This window comes from Callospermophilus lateralis, chromosome 7, assembly GCF_048772815.1.
Source record: "Callospermophilus lateralis isolate mCalLat2 chromosome 7, mCalLat2.hap1, whole genome shotgun sequence".
Classification (NCBI taxonomy): domain Eukaryota; kingdom Metazoa; phylum Chordata; class Mammalia; order Rodentia; family Sciuridae; genus Callospermophilus; species Callospermophilus lateralis.
Window position 1 is genome coordinate 37656437 of NC_135311.1, and position 23417 is coordinate 37679853.

Here is a 23417-nt window from a genome sequence, read left to right on the forward strand (position 1 = left end):
TCAAAGGGTCTTACCTTCAGAAGCTCCCTTATTATGGCCAGAAATAGGCGATATAGGCAGAATTTTATAGTTTTTAAAGTCACCCAACTTCTTACCTCTGCTTCAAGGGCTCAAGTGGAAGCCCTGTGGTTTAATAGGACATATGGAGACATCAGTTCATGCAATACAAGGTCAGGCCTCCCTCCTTGGAATGGGTTCATTGGTCTTTGGGCAGGTATGGTGACACCTTTCAGTTCCTTGAATCATGTTGGAGGGGATCCAAATCACAACTTGCCTTACTTAGGGTTTTCTCCGGCTCACAATAGGGTTCATTAGTCTAGAGGAATTGAGTTGCCTTGTCTTGCTGGGTTTTGTGTCCTCTTTCTCCTCTGAAAACTCCAAAGGAGGAATAGAAAGATTTACTGGCTAGCAGGGACAGCAAATATTCATAGGCAAATATTCCTGTTCTCAGGGATATTCAATCCTACATCCCATCATGCTCTGACCCCTAACTTTGAGAGTAAGTCCTATTTCTGGAACTTCTCAGGAAACTTCCTATACTCTATCATGAAGAATTATAGTAGGAGCCACGAATAGGGTCACTGGACTTTTCCTTGTATACAAAGGTGATTCAGGTTACTTTATCCATCCTTTTCTATTGGTGTCTCATGCTAAGAAATACAAAGGGTGCAAGTTATCCCCTCTAGGTCTTTATGCCATTGGTGTCTCACAGTGGATGTGACCTCTGAAGATCCACATGGCCCCTGGTAATCTCCATTCTTAGTAATCACAGAATTCCTTGCTGATCCTTCCCTTCCGATACCCTATTGGTTTCTCACTCATGTTTCTTTCTGCAGGTGCCAGCAGTGTTCCTCCAGCTTCCACAGCCACGTTGCCAGGCAGCCATTCATAAACCAGCTCTTCCCACTACCTCAACCCTGCCCAGTCCCACTCTCCAATGAGGGGTGCCATGGAATTGGGCAGAATCCTGGATCCTGGATACCTGGGTAGCAATGGCCAGTGGGATGTCATGAGACCTCAGAAAGGGAGTGTCTTTGGGGACATCTCTTCAGGTTCTTCAGTGTGTCAGCTTAACTCCAAACCCACAGGTAAACACAAAGCTGAGAGTCTTGGCCTTTTAAAGGAAGAGCATTTGGTTTGCTCCTCTCCTACCTGGGCAGGGCTTCTTCACTCCTCCCCAACTCCTGGCTCCCAGAGTAGGAATATGATCAAAGAGCAGTCTCAGTACCACATCCTTTCTAAGTACACCCTTTCTTTCGCCCTGCAGAGGGTTTTGGTGCTCTGCAGGGCTATTAAAAAGTCAGTGACCCATCCCCTGTGCTCTCACACATGTTGTTCTCCTTCATTGAACCTGACCTCTTTGCAGCCCACTCTTTTAGACCCTTCTAGATGGCCAGGCAGATGTTCACAGGTATTTTCTTCTGTCAGTCATGAATTTTATGAAATCCCCACCCAAACATATGTATTGTACACAAAAACCAGTCACATCAAGTGGAGGGGTAGAACCAAGCAGGTGGATACAGGAACACAGCTCAGTTCCAACAGTAAGATGTTATAATTCTCAGAAAAAGATTGAGCCCCAAACAAAATGGTATAGTTGATACGGTCTATTCTTAGCATCTCTTCCACTTTTCTTTTCTGCATCCTTTTTCTTTCCTTGGGGTTGCTCCTTTCTCCTCTCTAATCCATCTTCAGATCCCTCAATCTATGCAGGCTCTCCTGCTTTTCCCACCATATTAAAAGTGATTTGAGGGAAGGTTTTAGTTTGGGTCATTAACCACATGGGATAAATTGAAGGTCATGTGCTTTTAATTTAGGCCTTCTCTCTAAGGATTGGAGGACTATGCTAAAAATTGTTCAGTCATAATATCAGTAAGAATAAAGGCATTAGAAGAAAGTCAGAGTGAGGACTTTCTATCATCCTCAAAGCCACACCAGGTGGTGGCCAGGCCTTTCCCGATGGTAGGCAAGCTCTAACCAGATTTGTCAGTTATTTTTCTAAATCATGTGGAACTTTACCAGACCTCTGTGTGAGAGAGAGCCCATGGGGTTTCCTTAGCAAAGGACCATTCTGCGCTTGAAAGCCCATTTACTCTTTAAATAAAGTTACCTGTGTCCCCTTGGTGTCCATGTGAGAGAAGGAAGTTGGCAGAAGGATGGTGATTTTTAGGGGTCATGCTGAGGCTGATCCATCTCCCATTCTTCCTAGTAACCAGGACGCTCATTTCCTACTTCTCTCCATGTCCTGGTGATATGATGCAGGGGCTGACCTACTGGAAGAGCATCTTGGTGAAATCCGGAAACTGCGCCAGCGGCTGGAAGAGTCCATCTGCATCAATGACCGCCTGTGGGAGCAGCTGGAACACCGGCTCAGTTCCACTGCCCGTGACAGTGGTAGGGAAGGCCCAGCTCTTCCTGTTTCTGGATGTATTTAGGAAACTTTTGAAGAAAATGCCCTTTGGCAGAGTTTCAGTTTTCAAACCCTTTGGTATACTTTCCTTCAGTACAGACTGTCCAGCAAGGGAGATGGCTAAGCATTATTATCCTACTTCATGAATGTATCTGAGCTTAGAGAATAACTTTCCTCCAGGCCGAACTAGGTCTAGTCCCCAGAGTCTACTTATTTCTCACATCATACTTCATCTCCTTACATGCTGCCTACTGATTCTGTGTGTCCCTGTGATTGGCATGTGGTAAAACCTGATCTATAAGGGCCTTCCCCCACTATTTCTTCTCTCTCCCAGTGCTTTTCCTCTGAGCTGCTGGCACTTAGAGTTTTGGGAGCTTTCTGCTGGGTTGGGACAAAAGATCTCTGGGAGATACAGAATGGCAAACTTTTGGAAGTATCTGTAACTCAAATGTATGTTTCCCTGGACAGGATCCACCTCTCACTTCTATAGTCAGAGCCTGGAATCTATGCCTCAGCTCTACAATGAGAACAGAGCCCTCAGGGAAGAAAACCGGAGCCTTCAAGCTCAGCTGAGTCATGTTTCCAGAGGTGAGTGGACAAAAATCACAAGCTGGTAACACCCATGTCTCTTTCTTCCCTGGCCACAGCAGTCACCAATTGGAGAAGCAAAGAAAAGAAGGCCGAGATAACAGCTATTAAGCTGTTAATCTACCAATTCAAGATTCTCCTAGCCATTCTCACTCTACAAAGGGCTGCTTCCTAAGAGGTCCCGACCATGGCCCTCCCAAGAAGTCCATCACTTCTGTGAAGTCCACCTACAGAGGTCCAGAGTCACTAACTTTCAAACTGGTTATCAGTTTGAGATTTACTCTACCTCCTCCCATTCACAGCTGGTTTGAACCCTTGAAAAGAAGAAATGTGTGTGTGTGTGTGTGTGTGTGTGTGTTTCCTGTCACATTTCTCCACACTGAACTCCAGCAGTGTGTCCCTCATCTGTTCTTCTGTCACCTCATCACATCCCCTCACTATACATTTCACGCTGCTCTCTGATAGGCAGTCCTACACTTCTGTGTCAGGAAGTACTAGCAAATGTTCTCCATAACTCTCCCAACTGTATTTGATGGGCATCTATGGGTAAGTGTCATTTCTCATGTGACCTGGAAGGCACCTAATTTAGTTAATTGACCCAATAAAATCAATGTATAACCATCAAAAATTCTTTTTGTTTATAGATATTTCTTAAATATCTATAAAAAGTCTAAAAATAGTTTCTGAGAGGAATAAATCCAGAATGAAGAAATGCTTGAGGAAGTCAAAGGCTTCAAGAGATAATTCCTTAATTAGTCACTCTGAAGCATACTTCAGAGAAAGGGTCCTGCTTGGGGAAGATAACAAAGTTAATAGTTAAGAGAGAAGGAAGAGTGACTAAACTATCATTGCATATTCGGAAAGAATAGAACAGACCTTACCAGTGAGAAGAGAGTAGAGATTTAAATGAGTACTGTTTGCTAGGCCCAGGCAAGTTCCACTTCAGAGGACTGACTGAACATCCAGCCTTATTCTCAGGGTTCCTATCAATCATATTTGAAAATTTGTGATCAGATGCTGCTGGCCCCACCAAAAACACTGTCCCAATTTTCAAAATGATGAAAAAATATATTCTAAAAACCATGGTCAAGAAATCTTGATGTTGATCTTTGGCAAACTTGAGGTAGATTGTTGAACAGACAATAAATGGTAAGCTTTAGATACCAGAATATCTACTTTCAGAGTGAGGGAGGCCATACTAAATGAGAGAATCAGGCACTGCAAAAATGGAGGTATACCGGACTTTAGCATGTATGGGTACAGTAAGCCAAACTCTGCCCCTATGCCTTACCTTGGTTTTGATTGGTGCACTTGGGCTCATCTCCCTACTGAGCTTTGACCCCATACCTGTTGTTCTGCCCACTAGGGCACTCACAGGAAACAGAATGCCTAAGGGAGGCTCTGTTCTCCTCTTGATCCTGCCTTCAAGAGCTGGAAAAGGAGCTGGAGCAGCAAAAGGTGGAGTGGCATCAGCTTCTAGAAGACCTGCAGGAGAAGCAACAGGAGATCTTGCACTTCAGGGAGGAACGTCTGTCCCTCCAGGAAAATGACTCCAGGTACGGGGAAGGGGGCCCTATTTTCAGATTTATAAGTTATATTGGCAAGACAGTAGTGTCCTCTTTGGGAAGCCTGGTTTCCCATCTGCTATTCCTGCTTCCTGGGTGAATTTGAGCAGAGGAGGGCCTCTCTAGGGATACCTTTTGCGCTCCAAAGTGGAGTTGCATAAGACTTGCATGTACCAGAGACTGGAGAAAGACCATTCCCATGCTGTCAATTAGATACAGGACATTACTTTCACCTTTACCCAGAAGCTGCCTCAGCAGCACAAGTTTGAGTGATGTTCATCCAAAACACAGGCTCCACAACTACCTGTCAGCATGAAGAGCACTGGGGGTCTAGTGAAGACACTATGCTGGTGTGTCTGTCCTGGTCCTAGCTTAGGTAACTAATGCTGCATCACAGCAAGTTACTTTACCTGACCCAGGCTCTGCTTCTATGTCTATAAAGTAAAGGAGATGGTCTTCCTGATCCCTGAGAGGATGTCTAGAGCTAAAACTCTAGGAAGCAAATGTTGGCTCATAGTGTATTGCACAAGTATGGCTGAGCAGCCCTGCAAGCTCAGTGGCTCTTGCTTCTCCCTGGAAGACTGCAACACAAGCTGGCCCTCCTGCAGCAGCAGTGTGAAGAGAAACAACAGCTCTTCCAGTCCCTGCAATCGGAGCTACAGATCTATGAGGCACTTTATGGAAATTCTAAAAAAGGACTAAAAGGTATGTTTTTCTTCTCCCTCTCCTCTTAAAGCCCAAACACGAGACATTAGTGGCATGGGCAAGATTCAGTCTGGGTACCCTCACAATAGGCCACAAGAATCAAACTTCACCTACTTAGGTAGCTAGAAACAAATTAATTAACGTGAGATTATACCATGTTTTTAATGCAAAGAACTATTCTGGTGCTATCATCATTTGTGAAGGTCTTAAATATTATAAATAATATATAATGACAGCCCATGCAGCCATCCTACTTTACCTTAATCCTGACCCCCCAACTCACCATGGGAAAATTAAGAGATATAAAACAAAAGTAATTGTGTCCATCTGCAACTAAAAAAAAAATTTTAAGTATACATATATATGTATATAATTGGCTTTTAAAAATACCTTCGAAAGCTTAAAATTTCAAGCCTGATTTTAAATATTAGCATTTTTATTGAGGACTTTTTCCACCTGCTGAAATAATAATCTAGTATTTCAGAATTTTGGTATATTTCCCTATTTGTCTTCTTTAGATGAAGAAGGCACATTTGAATTTTCTTAAAACTGGATTTAGTTTCCTAGTTTACTAAAAGGGGAAAATGAACTAGAACTTGAAGCATAGGGGCCTTACCAGGCTGAGAGAATAGCAAATGTACAAAGCCAATGTGAATGTTGGGTCAGAGGAGAGACCAGCCTGTCTATAGGAGAAGCTTGATTGGAGGAGTAAGAAATCAGATTAATGGAATGAGAGACACCAGTTGATAGAAAACCCATAATTCAGCATAGAGGTTTATATACAATGGAAATAACTATGCTTTTTTCTTTTTCAATGAAAGAAAGTATGTAATGAAAACAGAATTTTAAGATGTTAAGTCTGGTGGGACATTTTAGAGACATTAGAATCTAAAAAACCTCTTGGATGGCTAAATAATTTGGGGAGCTTTAAAAAGTGAGAGCTTAATATAAGGTGCTTGGGAAGATAAAGAAGGACACATGAAAAAATGTTTCATAAAAAAATACTGACAATAAGCAAAACTTAGTGGGAATTTGGATCTAGGGAGAGAAAGGGAGGCGTGTGATAGAAACTTTGGATTAGTTTCTAAAGCCACTTGATCCTAAACCACTTCCCCTTTCATTCCATTCCTTCTGTTCATGGGTCTTTTAGGATTTATTACAAAGCTGCTGCCACAACAACTCCAAAATTCCTTATTTTTAATTCCAAAATCCAATAAGAATTAAAATTGAATTAAAAGCTTTTTCATATATTCTTTAACTGAGTGACAAGAGGACATTTAAAAGCTTTTTCATATATTCCTTAACTGAGTGACAAGAGGACATTTATAGTCTTCAAATAATCACTTGACGGGTAAATAGCTGTGGGCCAGATGCAATTTGGTGCGAGTAATTCAAGGCACCCTCTTGCATGGTATATGCACCCTCTTGCCTTGCTAGAAATCAAAACCAATTCAGTCTTTTAAAATATATTTGGCTTTGGGCTTGGGTTGTGGCTTAGTGGTAGAGTGCTTGCCTAGCATGTGTTAAGCATGGGTTTTGATCCCCAGCACCATATAAAAATAAACAAATAAAATAAAGTTATTGTGTCCCTATGCAACTAAAAAAATTTTAAAAAGTATACATATATATGTATATATTTGGCTTTAAGGTAAAATATTTCTGAGATCTTTTCATTATAGTATGTACAAATATGTATGGTAAGTAGAAATGAAAACCATAGAGAAGCTGAAAAATTCACTTTGTTAGGACCCCTGTCTAAAGTACTTGACTCCCATTTTCACAAAAGTCCTGGTGCATTCCTCCTCTCCCTCTTTGATTTCTGAGTGCAGAGGTGATCAAATCTTCTCCCTCAGCCCCTACCCTTCTCTAGTTGAGTGCTGACCTCCTGCCTTGGAGGATCCAGCTCTCCAGCTGCAGAACTAAGGTTAATATGGAGGTGAGATAACAGATTTGTTATTGTCTGCCAATCAAATGCCTTTAAGTACATGGGGGTATTTTGAACCTCGGAAAATTTCAGACTGAAAATGTGTCACCTTGGTGTGTCCCAGGGGCTACACAGGAATGATTAACATCTCTACCACAAATTTGCTGCCCAAGTCCCTGAGATTACAGTAAGGTCCTTGGCAGAAAGGAATGTCATAGAACAGTATTCTCATAAGTGCTTGTAAAAAATGGGCCAATGCAACCAAACCCCTCTTGTCTCTTCTTTCAGCTTTCAGCCTGGATGGCTGTTACCAAGTTCCTTTGAACAGTAACTTGAACCACTTGGTGGCAGAGATACGAGCTCTGAGAGGGCAACTAGAACAGAGCATTCAGGTGAACAATTGCCTGCGGCTACAGCTGGAGCAGCAGTTAGATGGTGATACTGGCAAAGGCAGCCTCAGCCCCTCCACCATGAGCCAGAACTTCCCAGCCAACCCTGACTCTGGAAATAAGCAGTCACTCTTTCAAGGTAGGAAGGGCAAAGAATCAAGAAGCCCTTAGCCAGTGGGGTGATACCAATATGTGTGCAGTGGAAGGGATACTCTTGCTTCTCTTAGGTTCCTTAGGGTCAAGTTCTCAAATTGGAGAGGCTTTAATTTAATATGGTGTCCTGAGAGCATGGGATTTAGAGTCAGACCTGTCTCCAGAGTCTGCGTTTACCATTATAGGTGGTTTGCTTTGGGCAATGTGTTTAAACAATGAAGTGTTGAAGCCTTGGTTTCCTCAACTTGCAGATGGTAATAATATAAAATATATACCATGTATGGTTATCTGGAGCATTGAATTAAATCATTTTCAAGTGTCTGGCACAATAAGAATTGCTCAATAATTATCAGCTATATATGTTAACATCTATTCCTTGTATTTGTGTAGTCCCTTACAATTTACCAAGCATTTTCAAATATTTAATTTCCTCTGAAGTACATGAGAAAACTGGGGCATTGAGATATTAATGGACAAGCTAGGGTTTATAAAATTTAGGGACAAAATCAGGTTAGGACCAGATATTTTGATTCCCAGTCTGTATCTTTTTGCACCTTACCAGACTCTATCTCAGTATCACAGACCTTGCCACACTTTCTAGAGTGGCCCTTTCCTTCATCTGGGGGAACTTGGCATGTGGCAAGATACTCCTGTCCCTAAGAAAACCAGGGCTATGGGAAAGTACTGGGTGGCAAGCACGATCATTCCAGGTGACAGACATCTACTTCTGCCCCTTCCTCTTGCCTGCATGTAAATACACATGTTCATCAGATCTGTATTACTCTCTTCAATATCTAGTCTCAGTTTTGCTTTCCTCACTTTAATTAAAAGTTAACAGATCTCTCATACCTAAGCTCTTGACACATCATTCAACTTCTACATCTTCTTCTGTTTTTACTTTTGATGTATCATTTAACCCACTCTCTCCACTCACCTGCATGGCCATATCTCCAATTTTATTCTAATCAAGAATCACTGATGCTCAGGTTTCCATAAGGCTGAGCTTTCAAACTCTCCTGTCTGATGTTACTGAGTCAAGTTAATCTTTATTTTTTCCTTTTTTGGTAAATACTCATTTATGAAACTATGACCTCAATTGTCAAATGAAAGGGACAATTACATGGACTTGTTGTGACCATCAAGTAAGAAATATCTATGGACTGCTAAGTACTATACTCAGTTGGCATCAACTTCTCAGCATTTATTGAATGTCTGTTTCACCCTTATGGGGCTGTCATGATGGGCATGGTTTTAAGTCATGGGAAAGTACTGGGTGGCAGGCATGTTCATTCTAGGTGACAGACATCCACTTCTGCCCCATCCTCTTGCCTATAACCAAGTTTCCCCTCTTAGTGTTTTCCCTTGTACCAGCTGAGATGCAGCCCCATGGTTTAGTCCCTTCTTCCTCCCAGTCCCCAGAGACCTGAGCTGGAAACCTCACTCTGACCCACATTTCCCCTAGCACTACCTTCCTGTCTTTTTTTTTTTTTGATATTTCACGTTTTTTATCAATTTTATTTTCTCTTTTTGCAGTACTAGGGAATCAAACCCAGGGCCTTGGGGCTGGGGATATAGCTCGGTTGGTAGAGTGCTTGCCTTGCATGTACAAAGCCCTGGGGTTGATCCCCAGCACCAAAAAACAAACAAACAACAACAAAAAAAAAAACAAGGAGGCTGTAGCTGTAGATCAGTGGTAGAGCGCTTGCCTCACAAGTGTGAGGCACTGGGTTCAATTCTCAGTACCACATAATAATAAACAAATAAAAAAAAATTAAAAAAACAAACCGAGGGCCTTGTGCATAGTACGCAAGCAGTCTATCACTGAGTTGTACCACTACCTTTGATTAACATTTTAACATATGTATGCATACATTTATGCATTATACAAAATAGCACATACAAAATTCTACTCAGGATTGGGTTTATAAAATGATATCTAACAATGGGCTGGGGGTATGGCTCAGTGGCAGAGTGTTTGCCTAGCATGTGTGAGGCACTGGGTTCAATTCTCAGCACCACATACAAATAAATAAAATAAATATTTTTTAAAAATTGTATCTAACAAGTTTTTAAATGGGAAGTTACACTTATTTTCCTGAATAATGGAAACATACCAAGCGAACTGATTGTTGGCTTTTGCTTTTCAATGTGGCATATGGATGCTAATGTGTGAAAGGGGAGTCCTGTCAACATAGACTTGGGTGGTAAAGACTAGGCTGTGCATGATTTGGGGTGCAGAATTTTCCAGGGGTTCTGAAAATTGTGATTGTCTTTACTCCCTAGATTCAGTTACTTCCCCTCCAGTTCGTGATATTGCATTAATTCTCCTGCTCTGATCCTTCCCAGCTCTTCTTCCTCTTCTCCTGGCTCAGACACTGCCATTGTCACCTGGAAAAATGGTAAATATGGCAACTAAATGGCTCAGACACCATGATGGAAAATTATTAATGCAAATAACTGTTGGTTCTCTTTAAGTATAATATCTGAATTTAGAAAATTTTCTCTGCATGCCACAAAACCTTCAGTCCTATTCATTGAATCTTCTGTGGCTGCCTTTCTTTTCATTCTTCTTCTTCGTCCCACAGTTGTCCTGTTGTTCTGTTTGCATCATTGGCCTGTAATCTCTCCATTCATATATGTGCTGTGTCCCGCTGATTTACTTGTCTGTGCCTTTTCTATTCATAAATTTTTCAGGTTTATAATACTGTTTGTCCTGAATAGTCCACTTGTCAATAAAGATAAAATCTGTCTTCTAGCAAGTTTATTATACAATGATGTAAGAAAGATTATAAAAATAAAGAAACCAGAAGGTCTCTATGGACTTGACCCATCCTGCATTTTTGAAGGCTGCCTTTCTTGATCCTTTCACTGTCTCTTTGCATTGGCTGGAACTGAGGGTATCATTATGAATAACAACAGATCCTATATTATCCTGGTTTTCTTTTACAGAGCTGGAATCAGATGCTCCTCAAGGAATGAAGAACTCTCCCAAGCTGGAGGGTGATGTACAGATGGCTCCTTTGCCAACAAAAATGGCCGCCATGTCATAGGCCACATCGATGACTATACTGCTCTCAGGGAGCAGATTGAGGAGGGAAAACAGCTGGTGCAAAAGATCCTGTCTCTCCTGAGACCCACATGCAACATCCTGGGCCTTGAATCTCAGAGCTCAGAGGTAGTCACACCTGCACTTCCTGGGTTCACCCTTTCTTTGTGTCCTTTGTCCTTAGTTCTACTTCCTTCTCCACTATTTATTTTTGTGGCCTGCATCTCCCAATGACAGAGAAATCATCTTCCAGTTATTCTAGCCAAGCCCTTGCTTCCCTTTCTCTTGATTCATTCTAAGTTCTATTCTGTTGTAGAGAAGGCCAACTAGATATTCTTCCTTAGAGCCCCAGAGAAGTCTATGCAACATTGTCACCATCCTCAGTAGTGCATTTGTTAAGTATTGACATTCGTGTGATGTTGTGTTGAACTCAGCACCCTCTGGTAGTTATTACCTGTTACAGTCATGGTGGCCCATGCTGGCCCACTTAAAATCAATCAGATGGACAGATGCTGAGGAATTTGCGTCCTTAAGGACCTTGTGTGTGGAAAGGGTAAGAAGTGGGACACTGTGGTATTTGTTGAGGCAGAACAAAGGCTGGGAAGCAGTGCTTCTCAGAGTACTTTACTGTTGAGGGAGACCAAGGATCAGTGACTATGCCAAGCCATCAGAGACCCATAGATGAATAGACACAGCCCTGCCTCCAGAGAGCCTGGCCTCGAGGACAAGACACAGACCTCTGTTGATAAGCAAACTAAGGTGCCAAGAGCACAATGTGAGAAGCCACCTCTTGTGCCTTGAATGGACCAATGCAGAAGGGTCTTTTGTTGCAGGAAAGGAAGGTAACAGGTCTATAGAGGACATGACATGGGAATGTGCTTTGACAGCCTTATAGGGTGTCCAGGTGGGAGGAGGCATTCCAGGTAAAGGGAGCAGCACTTCAGTCCTGGGACCTCACAGGGATGAACCAGGGTTTTATAGGTTCAAGCATCCCATGTTTTGTGCCTCACTTAAAAGGAAGCAACCTTAAGACCTGTACAGGCCTGCAATATCTTGGGCCCTGAGATATCTCAGATTGAATTTTGTCCATGGTTCCCTTCCCCCTTTCCACAGGCACCAGGCAACAAAGGAGTCCGTGAGCTACGCAGAAATCTCAGTGCCCTACACCACACCCTAGAAGAGTCAGCCTCCCTCCTGACCATGTTGTGGCGAGTGGCCGTGCCAAGTTCCCAAGGCCCTGCACTGCCTGGCAAAGCAGTAAGAGACTAATGTCTTCTTTCATTTCAAATACTGCTCTTCAGTTTCTGGTATGGTTCTGTCTCCTTAGTCCCACAGCTTTCCGAGGGTCAGGAACCACATGGGAAATTAATATGGGCACAACCTTAGGGGAGCATCCTGGAGGGAAACCCCTGATCCATGGCAGTTGCTTTCATGGCATCTCTGATTACCTTACCTCCTCCTTATACTCCAGCCTCCAAGATCAGAAATCAAAGAGGAGAAAGAAAAAAAAAATGGAAGAACTATAACTGAAGTTTGAGTGAACTGAAATTCAGGGGCCTTTTGAAGTTTCTCTCCCCCTCAAGTCTCCTTGGTCAAAAGATCAGAGGATAGCACCATGAGCCTGAAGCTTCTTGTGGTCATGCTCCTAGAATCCCAACATATCTTTTTAAATTATCATCTCTGTGCCAGGGTCCCCCCACAGCCCCTAGCCCCCAACCCCAGGATCTGCTGTGATCTCAGGCTGGCTCTTATTGCTAAGCCTGGAGTGGTCCCACATCTGGATCCCCTTCCTAGATATTCAAGTTCCAGACAAATATTGCTGTTATCTTTTGGGAACCAACTGCTAATTCCAGGGAAGGTGCTTTACCATCTTCACATTTGTACAGATATTTAGAGACTTACACACTGTCTTCAGGGCAGCCCTGTGTCCCATACATCATATCTCTGAAATTCCAAATCTTGTATGGATGGGGGAAGGATGAGATAGAACTTTTACAAGGACTGAATTGGAGGTCATATTCACAATTGGGGTTTTCTGCCAGTCTGGGGTCAGGGTCTCCTTGACCACAGGACAGTAGACCTGTGCTAGTCTGGGGGCTTTCATGTTTTCAACATTCTTACCTGTGGCCTCTTCCTAAACTATCCTGAACTGGAGGATCAAGAGGCTGTAATGGAGAGAACATACTCCAGAGAGTGTTGAGAAGATTATAGAGTTCTGCTTCCAATTGGTAGGAACCACAAAGCACTGGATGCTTTTGGTCTCCATACTTTTGTCTGAGACCCTGTCCTTCTTCCCAAGGATGAATCAATGGAAAGGGAGCTACTGGATCTGCGAGCCCAAGTATCCAAACAGGAGAAGCTCCTTCAGAGCACAGCTGAGTGTCTGAAGACTGCCAACCAGCAGAAGGAGAACATGGAGCAGTTCATCATCAACCAGTGTAGGTGCCCCTGAGCTGTGGAGCAACAGAGAAAAGGGGGGGTCTTGCAGATGCCCCACTGTGCTGCAGATGAACAGTGACCACAGAGGCACTGGAATGTTGGGAGGGGAGAGTCTGATGCACTGGGCCCAACCTCCTGTGCCATGAGTAATTGTGGGTGCAAAGGGAGGGAAGGAAGGAGTCAGCAAGAGGCCATGATTGAGGGGTCAGAAGAAAATGCTTTAGAACACACATGCCCAACAAGTAGGGCCCAGCTGGTAATTCCTGCTTTATGGGGCTGCTTTGTTGTTTCAGTGACCAGGACACATGATGTTTTGAAGAAGGCAAGGACTAATTTGGAGGTAAGGAAACGATTACACCTGTCAGAACCAAAGAACCTGCCTCTAACACACCACTGTCTATCATCAGGTCTGTAGGTGACCCTGACCTTCTTTCTCCTTCCAGAGGAGATATCTGGTCCACTTGATTGGTCCTAGCTCCTAGTTAGCCTCCTGTTAGGATTCCATCCTGTCACTTCTCCCCACTCAGTTCCCTTCCCTGCCCTTGTTTTTCCCTTGTCATCATCTCTCCTTTTTCATTACAATTTTTCCTCCTTGACGTCAATTAAACAAGGAGCCAGGAGAAATGTAGTTCAGTTGGTTCTTGAGGACAGAGACATTTGCAGGTTGTTCTGAGAATTAGTTATCTGTACAGGGGTCTTTAGGCCATTTGGGCATTCTGGACTTTCCTAAACTACTTTATGATAAAGCAGAGTAAGGCACAACCTTATAAATTGACTTTAGTGCAAAATATTATGTTAAGATTTTGACACATTTTTTTCTTTAAAAAACATGATAAAAAATCCACTTGGTCTCATTGATCTAAAATAAAATAAAATTTGATGATAAATAAACACTGAATCTTAAGGCAAGAGATTTTTTTAAATATATATATATATATATATATATATATATATATATATATGCTAGACATTCTCTACATTTACTTAAATGTTAAGTGCTTATTACTTAGTACTTTGAAGAAAACCTTGATGTACACTAATTGGTTTAAAACTCAGAAATTAAACTTTTAAACTTAAACATTAAACTTCACCAGAGAAGTTGAACATATTCCTAGAAATATTACTAAATTGAGGCTGGGGTCATAGCTCAGTGGTAGAACACTTACCTAGCACATATGAGGCACTGAGTTTGATCCTCAGCACCACATATAAATAAATAATATAAAGGTATTTATTTGTCCATCTACGAATAAGATAATTAAAAAAGAAAGGAAATATTTCCTTAGTTATATTCCAAAAGGGTTGATTCCCACACTGTGATTAGGGGGGGCCATGGTTTAACCAGCTCATGTTTTCTAATTCCCTTTGGTTCTTCTCTGATGATTCCTTTCTTTCCTGAGCCTCTTTAGCACAACACTTACAAGATTGCCTCTGTACAGCCTTATTATGTCCCAGCCAAGGTAACCCAGCAGCCTCCAGATCCCACTGGCTATCTCCAGTGTGCAGGCCTCCCTTTCTACTTCCTGATGCCTGGGCTCTAACTCCAGGCTTGTCACTAACTGGCTGTGTGCCTTTGGCTGGCCCCCTTGCCTCTGTGAACTGCTGCCCCCTCATCTGTTAAGAGTAGACTAGATAGTCTCATCCCTGCCCCTTTGAATTCTCCTCAAGAAAACTGGGATACACACTTAATAGGTGAACTTCCCCCAACATGTTTTCTCCTTTCTACCACAGGCTGTTTCTACATGTGCATGTTTCATGCTTAGCACTAGTTTTCCTAGAAGATGGCAAACCTCCCCACTTTTTTGTTTTTCTTCAGACCACATAACTTGTAGCATGAACTGGCTCATCAAGAGAAAGTGGTAGGATCTGACCACATATAGTGGGGCTATGGCTGGGGCAGCAGGAATTCGGGTGCACAGGGAGGCTTTTCCTCTAAGCTGGGACCTGGAAGCTCCTCCAGACCCAGTGCATCCCCTGGCTCATCCTCTGAATCCCCTCCTGCCATGTTCTGGCTTCCTGCACGCTTTGCCCTCATTCCAGCCTCTGGGTGCCGTCAGCAGGGTCTGACAGTTCCATCTGAACAGGGTTGTTTTATGTTTGCTTGCAGGTGAAATCTCTAAGGGCCCTGCTGTGTGCTCCAGCCTTGTGACCCTTGCCTTCCAGGAGCCACACAAGAAGCAAAGCCACCACAGGTCCTTAAAGCATCAGGAAGAATGGGCCTGCCCCTCTTTTGCACAACTACCTGTCTGCTGAGGAGAATCTGGGCTTGATTCCTCTAAATCTGCTGGAGGTCTGAAGATGCAGTCAGAGATGTGCCCTTGTGGGGTAGGCAGAAAGGTAGAATGACTTCCTGGCAGTGATGGAATAACAGTAGCCAAATTCCCCTGGGCCCAGCATTAAGCAAAGCGCGTGTGAGATTGCATAGTAGCACTTGTGACACTGCTTCTGAACAGCCTCAGTGGCACAGCACCTGCCAGAGCACGGTTCTCATCTCAACAGCTGTCCTCAGATGGTCAATGCAAAGGAAATAGTTGCCTTCTACACATGGGGCATGTGATCCCAATGCTGAAGCTCCTCCACAGTTATAGAAGCACACTACTGAGCAGCAGTGCCCTGCTGGACAGTGTCAGTGGGGTTCAGCGAGCACTGCTCACAGATCCACACCTAACCAGGTAGCTCCTCTGGGCCAAGTCAGGCTGGGCTTCATGCTGTACCACCAGTTCTGAGAGCTTTGATTCTGTGTGGGGAATTGGTGACTCGTTAGATGCCCTGTCATGCTTAGCCTAGCATGATCTTCTTCATTTCTTACATGTTCTCCAAACTGTACTGTCCCTACCCCCATTAGGTATGTTATCCCTTTGTCATCCTAACTTCCCTCAGGCGAATTGGGAACTGATGGCCATACCAAGCCTATGGAAAGTCTTGCATATAGCAGCCCTCTGCTTGTTTTTAAGTGGTCTGGGCAAGGCCCTAGTTGTACTGAAGCCTAGTCTGTGTCTTCAGAGTGCTCCTAGGATGTGGGTATGTGTGTATAAATATATGATAGAGATTTATTTATGTTGCTGTAGCAATATGTTGAAGGCCAGCATAACTCATGGATGGGGAGGATGAGAGGAAACAACAATCTTTTTTTGGTGGCTATTAAAGAAATATGTGTATAAGGAAATAGTTTTTCTTTGTTTTGTTTTGCATTTTTACACAATTTCCCAGAACAAGTGTATCAGAATAGGAAAGACAAACTGTCATGAAAAAATAATAGTCTAATCCATAAAGTCTAAGTCTAAAATTTCATTTTTCCTCTATTTTACGAAAATTTCCAATATACAATATGATGGAGTGATCCTTAAACTTGATTTGCCTTACAGTTTTCACAAGGAAGGACATATTTTGCTGTTTGTCATGTTCCATTAAAACTCAGGAGTTAGGATGGCAAGGGAAATAAAAGTTTCTTGCAATGATGGATTTGAGCAAGATAGAGAATATTTTCTTTCTCAACTCTCCATCGTTTGTGACTCAGGAGCATGGAAATCTTTTATAAGATCTATGGTGCAGTAGGACAAAAGGCAGGAAATATCCATGTGTATATTTAGCTAGGCTGTGTTAATTAGAAACATGTCTCAGACTCAGTTCCTCTGGGCAGTGCCCTCAGGGCCAGGGAAGTCCCTCAGACTCCATTTTCAGCTTAAGGAAAGTCAGAAGTTAAAAGGCTTTGGAGTTGTTAATTTCAAATGCAGTCTGTTTCACAAATCAGTTGTGAAGATTGTGGGAGCAATTTCCTGGGATGAAATGCCAAGAAATTTTGTGGGTGTGGGACCCTAGGGTTGCATTTAAATATAAGCATCCCAGGTGATTCTGATGCAGGTGGGCTACTGACCATAGTTTAACACACATTGTTTTATATCATTGAGTCAAAACATTAAATAAATTTATTTAAGAACCATAGTTGAAAATTATGTCATTCTGATACCAGTCCTAGAGATCAGGAATGAGTCTTTGTTCCCTGGTGTTTAGGATTAAACATGCTGGGAAACACCCAGGCAAGTGTAGAAAGCATATTTTATATAAGAAAGAGACAGGGACAGCAGACTTCTCTGAAGAGAATTGGTACCGCTGGTTATCTATCAGTGACAAGTCCTGCTTCCTCACCTGTTGAAGTTTGAAGCATGTCAAGGCATGCATATAAAGCAGGGTTTATTTAAAAGGGGTAACATAGACTTCTCCTGGGAGGGAGGAGGGGGCCAGAGCTGGTGTCCTGGTATCCCTAGAAGTGAGGTGTTCTGCCCTTTTTATATGTCCTAGGCTTCCTTTGTTCTCCTGCCTCTTCCCCTTATCTTTCTCCTTCCTGTGTATGGGACTAGGCCTAGGCAGTGACTAGACCTAGAAAATGCTTAGTGGGATGGCCAAAAGGTGGGAAACAGGTAGGCTGAAGTGGGAAGGGCAGGATGGTGCAGCCCACATTAATTAACAACCTTATAGCTCCCTGTAGGGAGCTATTCCTGTGACTGGTTACCTTAGCAACAGGTTGGAGCAGGGGCAGTTCTTGGGTGGAGGAAGGGCTCTGAAGGAATTAACATTTCAATCCCTCAGGGGACAGTCTCCAGCTAGTCAGACTCACTCAAAATTGGCCTCCTTAAACCGACCTGACCAGATTGACCTGTTTATACTGACTGTCTCACTAATTCTGGCTTCAGAAGTGGGCAAAGAGCTGGGTGTCAGTAGTAGTGGGTGTGTCTTGCTGTTTTATAGACCCCAGAAACCCCCCCACACACCTTTTTCTTCTATGTGCATATGCCTAAGGGTAAGAAGGAGCTGGAGCACTTGGGATAATCAATAGCAGCTCCTTGTGCTGGAAAGTGTGATCCCCAGGTTAGCTGTTAGCAACCATCTGTCTTTTATTTGATAACCAGCCCTTATTTTCTCAACCTCATCATTTATTACCTACACTGACTGCCAGGCCTTCTTACCCCTGAGTCAGTTTGCTGAGGAATGTGACATATTCTGTCCCCTCAGGCCAGGTGGGGCTGCAGACAGATTAACTCACCATCCTCATTTATCTGTCCTCTTATACTTCCATAAATGTTGAAATAAAAATCTTAAAAGATTCCTTCAAAAAAATTCTTGTATTCTTTTGCCTTCTAGAATTAAAATTAAGCCATAACTCTATAATTATTTCCTAGAAACAGTTAAAAATGAAATCCTGTGAGGGGAAATAGAATTTAAGTCCTATAAAGGGGGCTGGAAGGGAAAACAGAACAGGTACCACTTAAAATATGTAATAGTATCTCTTGACCTGTCAAACTAGGCCTTCAGAATGTTCAGAGTTCATCACATCCTTCAAATCTCATCAGTGGTGAAGTGAATTAGAGAGGCACTTGTGTTGATTTTCTGTTGTTGCTGTAACCAATTCCCATAAACATTGTGGCTGAGAACACCCCAAACTCATTTCCTTAGAGTTCTGTGGGTTAGGAGTCCACGAAGGGTCCCAACAGGCCTAAAATTGATAGGTCAATCCTTGGCTGGTAGCTGCTTCCTCCACCTTCACAACCAGCAAAGCAGGCAGAGTGCTTGATCCATCACCCTGACCTCTTTCTCTGACTCTTCTTCCATGTTAAAGACCCATGGGATTATTTGGATGTTATGGATTACCCTGTGCCATTCAGCATGGTCTCCCTATCTCAGAATCCTTAACATAAGCCCATCGGCAAGTCCCTTGCTAGATAATGAATGAAGCCTGTTCACAGGTTCCAAGGATTAGGAAGAGGATCTCCTGGGGAGGCCATTATTCTGGCTGCCACATACTCTTTTTTATTTTTTATTTTTTTTTGTTTTTCAGTTTTCAGTGGACACACATCTTTATTTTATTTTTATGTGATGCTGAGGATCGAACCCAGTGCCCCGTGCATGCCAGGCGAGCACATTACCGCTTGAGCCACATCCCCAGCTCCTGCCACATACTCTTAATTCATGTGCTGACTAATGTTGAAATTAAAACAAAACACTAAATCAAGTTAGTAAAATTAAAACACTACCTTAAGGCATAGCCTGACATAGCAAAAATACTAAATTTAAAATTGGGCTCTGGAAATACTCCACTGATGACCTTAGGATTTTATAAGTGTTGAGATTATTTTAGATGTGGCCTTATTTTCTCAAAGCCTGGCTTTGGGTGCAGAAATCTCATCTGAGGCTAAGAGGACACAAGGAAGCAGGGAGGGAGAGGCAGATTCTGTATACCTGGGAGCCTGCTGACTTTGGCTCAGTACCCTTGGCTCATTCTAAATGGGGCAGTTGGATGGTTTTCTTTGGTCAGGCTTTCCTGCTGCTTTGTAGCCTCTAGCACCATGGGGATCTCTATGTGCCCAATGAAGGCCATGAGGTGGTGCTAGAAAAGGGCCTAGGGTATTCAAGTCCCTCAAGATGAGGGCCAGATCTAGCCATGCCGCAGTCTGGCTGGGAACAAAATCACAAGCCACTCAAGCAGAAACAAACTTTATTTTTGAAACTGCCACCAATGCCCCTTACGCTCCCGGGGAAATTGCCAACCCACACATGCAGCATTGGACCCCAACAGGAAGTCCCTCCTCCGGAATTCCCTCTTACTGCACTTCCCCAACCAATGGGAACTCTCCAGGAGTCCCTAGCAGGCCAAGGTGGACAGCAGGAGTCTAATATCCATATGAATGCAGATCTTAACATAATCATATCATCTCAATGGCTTGCTGGCCTCACTTTTCAACCAAAAATGCCATGCATCATACTACTTGGCTATGGCTCTTAGCATAGCCATGAGGAACAGGAAATGGAATTGTCTAGACCTTGATAGCTGTGGTTGAAGTTCAGCTTTAAGGTGCAGCCATTTTCTTTGGTCTCCTCATAAACTGAGCTTGACCAGAAACAATGTGATTGTTTTTGATTTTTCTTCTGATACAAAATATTCCTTCATCTTCATCTCACATGAGGGCAACCCCTTCCTGTGTTGGCCTGTATGGTGTGTATGTGGGAGGGATAGAGGGTATGTGGGCAGGAGGAGCAAGAAGAGGAATGGGGAGTGGAACAACAAGGCAGGCCAGGAGGACAGAGAGGAGAGAGGGATGGAGGTGGGGCAAGATGTGTAGGAGGTGGTGAGAAGAAGGAGCTGAGCTTGAACTCTCAGGCCCAGAAGGAACTCAGCTTGTAACCAAAAGCTTGGTCCTTGTTCCCAATGCCAATGAATGCCTATTAATAATGAGGACACAGTTTTGAGAAATAGGAAAAAGTTGTTTTATTGCTTCTCTGACAAAGGAGAAACACAGGGGACTCCTGTCCCTGAGGCAGTGATTCTGCCCATCAGAAGGAACAGAGGATTTTAAAGGAGCTCCTTATAAGAGGGCTACATTCCAAATATGCCCTGACAGGGAGTCCAGGGGCACTGATGGAGTGTTAGGATTCACTTGTTATTTGTCACATCTGAGATCCTCTTACAGACATCTCCTTCCTGTGGAACACAGTTAACTCAGGGTAATCTGGCCTCCAGGTTAGGGAGAGTGAGGGGGAGAAAAGGAAAAGGGAAAAAATGTCCCTTTAAAAAATAAGCTTCAGAACTATGTTCAAAAGGTGAAGTGGACCCCTGTTACAAGCTGTTGATGGATTGGTACTCAAAAGTTTATTTGGGGGCTGGAGTTGTGGCTCAGTGGTAGAGCTCCTGCCTTGCATGTGGGAGGCACTGGGTTCGATTCTCAGCACTGCATATAAATAAATGAATAAAATAAAAAGCCATCAAAAACTAAAACTATATATATGTAGTTTTATATTATATTATATATAATATATATATATTATATATTTATATTATATATATATATATATATATATATATATATATATATATATATATATATATAAAGTTTACTTGGGACAATAGCAGCATCTACTCACTATCCACAGAGACAGGAAGTAGGGAATCCTCTGGTAGCTGGCTGGAGAGAATCCAATGACAACAAAATTTAATGCACCCAAGTTGGAGGCCACATTTTCAACACATCACACCATGATTTTAGAGGGTACTCAGGACTCCCAGTGCTGTGTGGCAGATTGGTTCAGTCACCTCTTGAAAGACCTCCAATCCCAGGGGAATAGCCCCTCAATGCCAAACCACCTTTTGAGTCCCCAGTGACCCTGACAGATACACAGACACAATAGCTTCTCCTTCCCAAAGCCAGGTGGCGGCAGCGTCCCCCCAAATGTGCAGGATCGACTGCAGTACCACATCATCTGGCATCTTCTCTGAAAAGGGGTGTTCATGACATGGAGCAATTTGCATAGTAACAGTAAGATATTTACAATAGGATGGTTCCATCTCACCCAGACAGCCTGATGGCTTATTGAGTTCCTGTGTTTGTCAGCACAGACAGCTTTCACTAGACTATGTATTCTGCTATGTCTCCTGTATATGAGGGAAGGACCTATTATAGCCCAGTGTACCACAGGCCAAACCAAAAAAACGTGGAGCTCCAAGGATGGCAGGTGGCTCTCTATCACACCAGCTCAGGTGTTGGAATCTATAAAAGACTTCCAGCCAACAGAATGACCTTCCATACCAAACAAATGATTATTCTCTAAGTTCAACAGCTACCTACACCCAGCTCTACAGGCCAATACAATATCAAGTATAACAGGCTTCAGTAGGCAGCTCTGGCTGATAATGGCACCACAAGATCCCCATCAACAGACAGTGTGATGGGGTGACCAGCACCCCAACATAGCAGGTTCCTGCTCAGGAGGTGTGAGCCGCCTGGGAAAATAAAAAGTCTAAAATAATCAGTAAGAAGTAAGACAAAGCCAAAGGTTAAATTTAAATAGAGGAGTGTCTGGTGGGTCTTCCAGTCCTGATAGGAACTGGAACTGAACATCTGAAAAAGGCCCTAATTTTTTATTTAAGGAGGAGTATATCAAAGGCAGAGATAAGGTTTCAGTGGGAGGAGTCTTGCTTTGGTGCTCATTCCTTGGTGTAGCAGGGGTCTTGCAATAAACAGGTTGATTGGTGCTTGGCAGGCTACACCCATCTCTCTCTCTCTGAGACTGTGCTTGAAACTTGAGCTGTGAGTTAGAACAGAGTGCCAACGTGAATTGGGCATTCTCACATCAGGAGGTTCTGCTTGGGAGTTCCCAAAACCAGTCTTCCCTGCCTAATGGTTTGAATGTCACTCAGTTCACACACAGCTCATAGATGGCCTCCCATGGGACAGCATCCAGAAAGACCCCAGGAAGTTTGCCTGGCACAATCCTAAGCTGCCCCAAATCATTTATATGCTGCAGCACCAGCTGCACTCCATCCAAGCAAACACAGCAGCCTATCTCCAGCACCTGGGTTTTGGCAACAACAAAGTGAAATTGGAGGTATACAGGCTAGGGCGAATCAGGCATCTGTTTGACTTTTTGGACCATAGAGTTTTGAAAGTTCAGAAGGATACTTGTGCCCTCTGAAACCTTGTTTTTGGCAAGTCCACAGATGAAAATCAAATAGCCATGAAAAATGTTGGTGGGATACCTGCCATCTTGCATCTGTAAGAAAAACTGTTGATGCAGGAGTAATAAAGCTTGTTACAGGAGTTATTTGCTATTCATCTTCATGTGATGCCTTAAAGAAGACATCAATCATCTGAAATGCCCTCTCAACCTGAACAAACACTGTGATTGTTCCTGCTCTGGGTGGAATGCTCTTCTTTTGTTGGTGATTATAAAATTAAATTTCTGTCTTCACTAGTTCTGCATAACATGACAGGGTGCCTGAGCGACCTCAACCCTGCAGGGAATAAAGTAAGGAAGAAAATACAGTCCTGTGAGAGGCTGGTTGACTCACCATTTTAAGTGATCCGTAGGTGTGAACACATCTGATTATAACAGCAAGATGGTGGAGAATTGTGCACCGTGAGGAACTTGTCCTATTGGCTGGAACTGAAGGTCCCTTAGGCTTGACTGCTGGGACTGACGAGTTGGATGACTTACTAGGTAGGAAAAGAATCTCCCAGAAAAGACTCCAAGCCAAGCTGCTGGAGGAAGAAGAAGAAAAAGAAAAAGAGAAGTTCATATGAGGATCAATGGGATGGAGTTTGTCCTATCCCAGCACTGCTGAATTCCTCCAAAGGACCCAACACGCTCTCGTATCTGTCAGTGATAATACTATATCTGGGGCTGGGATTGTGTCTCAGTATCAGAGCAC

At 43.1% G+C, this 23417-nt stretch overlaps 1 protein-coding gene and 1 pseudogene across 1 annotated transcript in view; both read left to right on the top strand.

The window, feature by feature from the left end:
- The window catches only part of LOC143404181 (myomegalin-like), a 69616-nt gene extending 54248 nt beyond the window's left edge, over positions 1-15368 (top strand). The window contains 14 exon segments of the mRNA XM_076862472.1: positions 837-1088; positions 2263-2394; positions 2879-2998; positions 4365-4554; positions 5144-5268; positions 7481-7720; positions 10018-10047; positions 10050-10133; positions 10684-10737; positions 10740-10909; positions 11894-12037; positions 13080-13218; positions 13513-13559; positions 15327-15368. Coding sequence (XP_076718587.1) covers positions 837-1088; positions 2263-2394; positions 2879-2998; positions 4365-4554; positions 5144-5268; positions 7481-7720; positions 10018-10047; positions 10050-10133; positions 10684-10737; positions 10740-10909; positions 11894-12037; positions 13080-13218; positions 13513-13559; positions 15327-15368 — 1769 coding nt within the window.
- Positions 15369-15763: 395 nt separating this feature from the next.
- Positions 15764-23129, top strand: LOC143404183 (plakophilin-4 pseudogene; annotated as a pseudogene).
- The last annotated feature ends 288 nt before the right edge of the window (positions 23130-23417 follow it).